Genomic DNA, 7,686 nt, shown 5'->3' on the forward strand with positions numbered 1-7,686 from the left:
CCAACCTCAGGAGGTCGCCTGAGCCGATGGAGATCCAGCAGGTCCCCTTCTTAGGCCTTCTCTAAGTAGAAGACCGTATGCATCAGCTCCTAATACGGCGTCAACCGGCGCGGGTCGATCGTAGTGCGGATCAGCCAACTCCAGTCCAGTTAGGTGAGGCCAATCGCCACGTCGGACAGCGTGTGAAGGCAGCGCCGAAGTCAATTTCGGAAGTACTAACACTGACGTTAGATGATGACGCACGGCAGGATCTCGGGGTGGGCTGATCCCTAAATCCACGGAGTACGAGGCAACGCCGGAGGAAGCTCCCTGTATGCCCGACACAGGAACATGTACGCGTTTACGAGGCAGTCTCAGAGCTCGTGCCACTCGTTCAGTGACGAAGGTGGCCTCAGATCCTGAATCCAGCAAGGCTCGTACCACTAGAGAGTCCCCCTTGCTGTTTGAACAGGATACTTGAGCAGTAGCCAGAAGAATCGGACCCCTGGTCGTAAGTACGAGAGCGGCCAAGTTGGCGTTCACCGAAGAGTCCGTTGTAGCTTTCCCACTGGCACTCGAGTGGTCCGTGACCGGAGCCTTATCGGTATGATCGGAGTCCGCTGTCGAAGAGCTTTCTTTAAGATGTAAGAGAGTTTGATGTTTACCCTGACAATTGATACATCGAAAACCGGAAGGACAGCTCGACACCGAATGATTATCCTTGAGGCAATTAAAGCACACTCCCTGCTTCTTTACGTGTTCTCGACGTTGCGTCACCGTAAGTTCCTTGAAGCGGGAACAATAGTTAAACAAATGGTTACCTTGGCATACCGAACAGCGTTTGCCACGCTTCGATGGTCCAGAAGTCGACGTTGTTAGTGTGTTTACTTTCGCCTTTCGATCCTGCGATTTAGCCGAAGAGGTCGCTGCTGTGGGAGCTGGCCTTGAATTGGCAGCTTCTAGTGCACGAATACGTGTCTGTAGAAAGTCCTCCAGCTTGCTGAGCTGTGGAAACTCGGTGCTGGTCTGAAGAGAGGCCTCCCACAGGAGTCGCGACGATGAGTCCAACTTTTCCAACCACGTGGACAAACCAATCGTCCCAGTGCTCGACGGGACGTCCGAGAGACTCAAAAGATCGACGCGTTTGTAACGCCACGCTGCTCAACCGCTTGAGCTCTGTTGCTGACGGTTTAGTGATAGGCGTGCTGTTCAAGAAGGTACACATATGAGCCGCAAGTAAGACTCCCTTATTATCGTAGCGTGCCACCAGCTCCGACCATGCTGTCTCATAGCCCTTATTTGTCAATCCGATGTTGGCGACGACAGCTGCAGCTTCCCCTGTGAGACTGGTTTTAAGATACTGCAACTTCTGAACTGGAGCTAGTTCTGGCACATCACCCACGAGTGATCGGAATAAGTCTCGAAAACTTTCCCATGCTAGCTGGTCTCCCGAAAAGTTTGGCAGGCCTATCTTAGGCAGCTGAATGTGTTTCAAAAGAGACGTCGTCGCGCGGGCTGGATCTTGGTTTTTACTAGATGATATTGCTTCGAGCTTTTCTTGTATCCGAGTCTTGGTTGCCACATAGTTATCCTCGGTTTTCGCGTAAACGTGCTCGTTTAGATATTCTTGAATCTCCCTTACATTTGTCGTGTCGTACTCGTGCAGTTTATAGTGGCCATCTTCGAACCTCTGCCAATAGGTTTCAAGCAAAGCAAGGCGGGTCCTCATATACTCATACGTCATCTTTTCCTTGCCTGCTTTGGCTAGGTTTTCCCAAAATCGCTCGATAAAGCCCTTGGTCGTGTTGTGTTTCTTTAACAGGACCTCCATGTTGGCCATAGTTTCTAAGCACTTGATATGTAGCCGCGGAAAAGCGGAACGTTAAGCGAAAATCCGTGAGCGCGGGTAGCGCGACGCGGGGCTAGAGATTGTGGACGCAGGTAGCGCGCGGCGCGGGGAAAGTCCTTGTTGACGCGGGTAGCGCGCGGCGCGGGGAAAGTCCTTGTTGACGCGGGTAGCGCGGCCGCACGCGCGAATCACGTGATCGACGGCGCGGGTTGCACGTGATCGTGCAGCGAGAGTCCGGAATCGCTTTTAATTATGCAACTTGGTTTGCAAAGTTACTTTACAATTCACTCTTGATGCGACACTGACGGTTGCACCATATCGAAACTCTGTCTCATTCCCTGCGGATGCAAGGTCGTCTGTATGATCACGCGGCACGAACCCCGATATCCACGTAGCCTCTTCTCTTTTCTCTCCACTCGAACTATCCGGCTCGAAGGACCAATGTTCATTTCACCCGCGACGTTCTCGTGTAGAACGGTCAACGGGATTCACTTAACAAGACCGGTTGCTCGATTACTGAGATCGGAGTATAGCGAAAGAGTGAGAGAGAGAGAACGAGAAGGAAATCGGAGATGCATTGAAAATAGAGTCAGAGGTCACTAAACTTTCCACATTTATTACGTGATAATCACTTCGGGATAACAATGATTAATGTTCGACTATGGTTGATAGAATAACTAATGTTCGCACGCAAGCGCGTAAACGATGGATATAACCGAGCTAGCGCGGGGTTATTCGGCACGTTCTCGGCGATTCGATATATTTCGCACTCGAAACTGAGTATCAGTCGGCCGTCGCAAGTGTTATCGTTCCGAGGTGAAAAACAGACTAAAGTCGCAAAAGTCGGGGTTCTCGGTCGTCGCTTCCCCGGCTCCCCATCCCCCTGCTCTCCAAGCTACTCGGTCCACCTAGACGCGGGGGAAGGGCCCGAGAGCGCGAGAACCAAACAGGCGCGAGGAATAATAATCGGGGCAGCGCGTTAGATTTCGGCAATCTTTCAACACACGTATAAATGACACACTTGAAATTACAATCGCAGTGATTACGAAATCGAAATATTGAATAGTATATAATATAAATTTAAATACACAGTAATAATTTAGACGATGGTTCAAGTAAGTCAAAGTTACAGCCTATTATGGTTTTTGAATTTGGCGCGCGGCGTGCTGAGTGTCGACTTACGTAGTTACTACGTCACGTTCTTCATCCTTCGCGTCCTCGCGCTTGTCATGGTATCGCGCTCAATCGGCTCCGCATTTTTCACGCGTTTTTCCCGTTAAGAATGAATTCCGCGTACAAACAAATGTCGAGAGTATTGAATCGTGCCACGGGCAATTAGCAGGAAGTATGAATTATCTCGTGCGATCGCGGTTAATCAATTTACGACAGTCTGCAACCGCCGGGCTATGCCGCTTTTTCTCCGAATCGTTCGATCTCATTGAACATTCTGTTTATAAAGAGGTATGTATCATTTGGCGTAATTTATTTGTACGAATTGCATCGCATTCAAGCTTTTGTGCTTTGGGAAAACTATATTTTGGATGTGAGATATTTAATTAATACATAATTTATCGTTTTCAGATGATTGTGTCGCGCGCGAACCGCGCGAAGTTTGTTGCATTACGTCACGATATACTACGTCACAGCGTACTACTTCACTACATATCAGTAGGGATACTATGAGAGTTCTAACCCATGGGGCTCCGAGGGTGGCGCGGGGTGCGGGGGTTCTCCGCGGCGAGGGGGTATGACGTCACGCGGGGCGGGGGGGATCTTGTAGGCGAGGGGGATGACGTCACGCGGGGCGGGGGCGCTTATCGCTGTGCGGGAGACGCTTATCGCGTATTGTTTTTCATAAACAAAACAGCGTATTGTATTACTTTGAATTATCTAACATGTTTTATTATAAACAAAACACCGCAAAGTGAGCGCCGACATTCGGCCACCCTCGCGATACCTCCCTCACCCCTCCCCCATAAGGCGACGCGCTTTGGCGGTACTTCCACCCTCCCCCTCCCCTGCCCATATGTGACGTTTCTTCCTCATTGTTTAGGAAGAATTCTTTTGCGATAATTTTGCCGGCATTCGGCCGCCCTCGCGGTACCTCCCCCTCCTCTCCTCCATCTGAGGGGATCTTGGGAGGTCGCGCTTATCGCAATGAACACGTCGGGACGTGTTTTTTTCGCGGTAAAAGACCGTGTTGCATTACGCGCCGATATTCGGCAGCCTTTGCTGAACCTTTTCCCTCCCCTAAGCGGAATTCTTTCTCATTGTTTAGGGAGCGCCGATGTCCGGCCGCTTGAATTTTTATAAACAAAAATGAGCGCCGATGTCCGGCCGCTCTGTGTCAAAAGCGATAACGCGATGAAGGGAGATTACCTTTCTGATATGTAATTAAACAATCCGTTAATCATGAAGAGGGGAAGAAATGATTAGACGAAATATAATAAGGACTGCTATCACTTCAAATCATAGTACGTAATTTGCAAGCGCACAGATACGTCGGTCGAAAAAAGAATAGCTGGTGCAAGTGCTCTATAGAACGTGATATTAAAAAGTGTGGAAAAATGGAAAACATTGAGCAGACTGAACGCGACCTGTTCGGTCCCATCAAATCTCCACCTTGGGCGAGTATTTTGAATGGGCGCTGCGCAGCGAGGAATTTATCAAACTGCTCGAAGAAAACAGCCATGTCAAGCGTCCTCGACTCTCCATTGGATATAGACAATCTTTGGTTGCTAGAATCGCGCGACTCGAGGGAGGTCTCTGCAAAAACTCGATTGCAGAGACAGTTTATATCCAGTGGTGGTAATTACAGTGGTGACAATAACGTAGGAAGACTCGTTTGGCGAGAGATCGATACCGCGTTTGAAAATCGTATACTGACCGGTGCTTAACGCAGACTATATCGAACCGCGACAATTTTTGGAAGATGCTAGTAGTGTAGTACTCGAGCAAGTGCAAGACGTTATAAAAATACACAACTGTGTCAAAGTAAATACTGTGTTCAACGGTGAGTTTCTGACAGGTGATAAGCGCGCTAACAAAAGTATTAACACGAGAAATTATGAACTTTTTCGTACGTCCGATTTACGCGAGTGGTATGAGCGGCACGTCATCGAAACCACATTGACGTCTCTCGAAGAGTTTCAGGAACGTGATAGCGGATGGGCATTGTCACGAATCCTCGATCTTACGGTCAACGTCAACAAGTGCAATCCTATGCGCGCGGGATGCCATATTAAATTACCGCGAGAAATTATGACGAAGAGAGCGGTAATTAAGGTGCTATCAATGGACAATGCGTGTTTCGCGTGGTCAGTGGTGGCCGCTCTGTACCCCGCTGAAAAATATACTGAGAGAACATCTTTATATCCGCACTATACGACGGTGTTAAATTTACAAAACATTGAGTTTCCGATAACGTTGAATCAAATAAAAGGAAGAAGGAATTATCAATTCTTCCGATACGACTCGCCGATCAGAAAAAAGAAAAACATGTGAATTTGCTGTACGTGGAGAAGGAGGACGACAACGTTGGACATTTCGTGTATATAATTTCGTGTATAAAAATCTGTCTCGCCTCGTAAGTTCGCAACTGAGCAAACACAATGGTCAAAAATATATCTGCGATCGGTATGTATATTTATTGCAAATTATATAATTGTAAATAAAATTGTAAATAAAATTGTAAATGAAATTGTAAATAAAATTGTAATTTTTTTTCACAGATGCTTGCACTTCTTTAACTTGAGCGAAAAGTTGGAGGCTCACATTGTGGACTGTGGAGAAATGAATGACTGCGCTATCCGGTTACCAAGCGATAAAGATAAGTGGCTCGGCTTCGACAACTACAACAGAAAGGAGCGGCTTCCGTTTGTAGTGTACGCCGACTTGGAGTGTGTGTTGAGGAAGACATCGGAACACGTGTCATACTATCAACATCACGAGGTATTTAGCGTTGGATACTATGTGCAATGCTCGTACGATGAAACATTATCCGCATACAGATCTTATCGCGGTGCCGATTGTGTCGCGTGGTTCGCCAACAAACTCGAGGAATTAGCGCATCGCATAAAGGGTATTTTGTCTAATAATGTCCCCATGATAAATTTAACATCAGACGAGTGTGAAAAATTTCATAGCGCCACGCAATGTCACATTTGTGAAAAACCGTTTGCGCCGGACGATAATCGAGTACGCGATCATTGACATTTGACCGGGCGATACAGGGGTCCCGCACACTCAAACTGTAATCTAAATTACAAAGACTCTTATGTCATTCCTGTAGTTTTCCACAATCTATCCGGTTATGATGCACATTTTATCATAAAAGAAATAGCTATTGCATACGAAGGATGTGTAGATGTGCTTCCAATAACAAAAGAAAAATACATTTCATTTACAAAGACTGTCAATAGTACCGACGACGACGACAAAGATCGGAAAGCTTGCATAAAATTACGATTCATCGATTCATACAAATTTCTCACAATCAGTGCTAGTCTTGACAAATTAGCATCTTTTCTCGATAAGAATAAGTTAAAAATTTTACGTTTTAATTTTTCCGCATTATCCGCTCACAATTTCGAATTATTGACGCGAAAAGGTGTCTTTCCGTACGAGTACATTGACTGCGTGGACAAGCTGCAGGACACGCGTTTACCGCCGCGCGAATCGTTTTACAGTTCTTTAACCGGTGACACTGTATCCGAGAGCGATTACGCGCACGCTGAGAACGTCTGGAATCGATTCTCCCTTCGAACTCTTAGCGAATATAGCGATTTGTACTGAAAAACTGATGTCTTGTTATTAGCAGATATTTTTGAAAATTTTCGCGACACTTGCATCGCGAGTTACGGACTCGATCCTGCGTATTATACTCTTCCCGGGTATACATGGGACGCGATGCTAAAACATACAAATATTACATTTGAATTGCTTACCGATATCGACATGGTTATGTTTATTGAACGGGGTATATGCGGTGGTCTAAGTCAATATTCCAACAGATACGCGCATGCTAATAACAAGTACATGCAGTCATATGATTCATCGAAACCATCGTCGTACCTTATGTACTTCGATGTAAATAATTTGTATGGATGGGCAATGTGTCAACCATTGCCTTATGCCGATTTTCGATGGGTCAAAGACATTTCAAACTTTGACGTTAACGCGATCGCTCCGGATTCGCTCACAGGTTATATTCTCGAGGTTGATCTAGAGTACCCACAAAATAAACACAACACACACATTGATCTACCGTTCTGTCCGACGCGCGGCAAGCGGGAAGATAAGCTCCTCGCGACGCTATATGACAAGAAGCGTTACGTCATACATTATCGCAACCTGCAGCAGTGTACACGTCACGGTCTTCGTATCGTAAAGATACATCGCGTATTACAATTTACTCAATCATGGCTCCGCGATTACATCAAACTCAATACAAAATTTAGAACACAAGCGAAAAATGATTTTGAAAAAAATTTGTACAAATTGATGAACAACGTGGTATTCGGCAAAACTATGGAAAACGTTCGAAATCATGTAGATGTAAAATTATTAACAAAGTGGGACGGACGATACGATACGGAAGCGATGATCGCGAAACCAAATTTCCATAGCAGGAGCGTCTTTTCGGAAAATTTAATCGCCGTTGAATTACGTAAACTAGAAGTAAAATTTAACAAACCAATCTATGTTGGTATGTGTATACTCGATATATCAAAAGTGTGTCTGACGAATTTCACTATGAGTACATGTCACCGCTCTATCGTGAAAGATGTCGGATAATGTACACCGACACCGACAGTTTAATATATCACATCGAGTGCTACGATGTGTACGAGAACATG

At 46.0% G+C, this 7,686-nt stretch overlaps 1 protein-coding gene across 1 annotated transcript; it reads right to left on the reverse strand.

The window, feature by feature from the left end:
* Window positions 1-6: 6 nt before the first annotated feature.
* Window positions 7-1,819, reverse strand: LOC145948428 (uncharacterized). The gene is made up of 2 exons (XM_083058121.1): window positions 1,049-1,819; window positions 7-1,005 (listed from the first exon to the last, which is right to left on the reverse strand). The coding sequence occupies exons 1-2, from the start codon at window positions 1,817-1,819 to the stop codon at window positions 7-9; spliced, it is 1,770 nt and encodes a 589-aa protein (XP_082914247.1).
* Between the last annotated feature and the right edge of the window lie 5,867 nt (window positions 1,820-7,686).

Source organism: Prenolepis imparis, unplaced genomic scaffold (assembly GCF_030444845.1).
Source record: "Prenolepis imparis isolate NDT839.2.m4 unplaced genomic scaffold, iyPreImpa1.0 SCAF_384, whole genome shotgun sequence".
Lineage (NCBI taxonomy): Eukaryota > Metazoa > Arthropoda > Insecta > Hymenoptera > Formicidae > Prenolepis > Prenolepis imparis.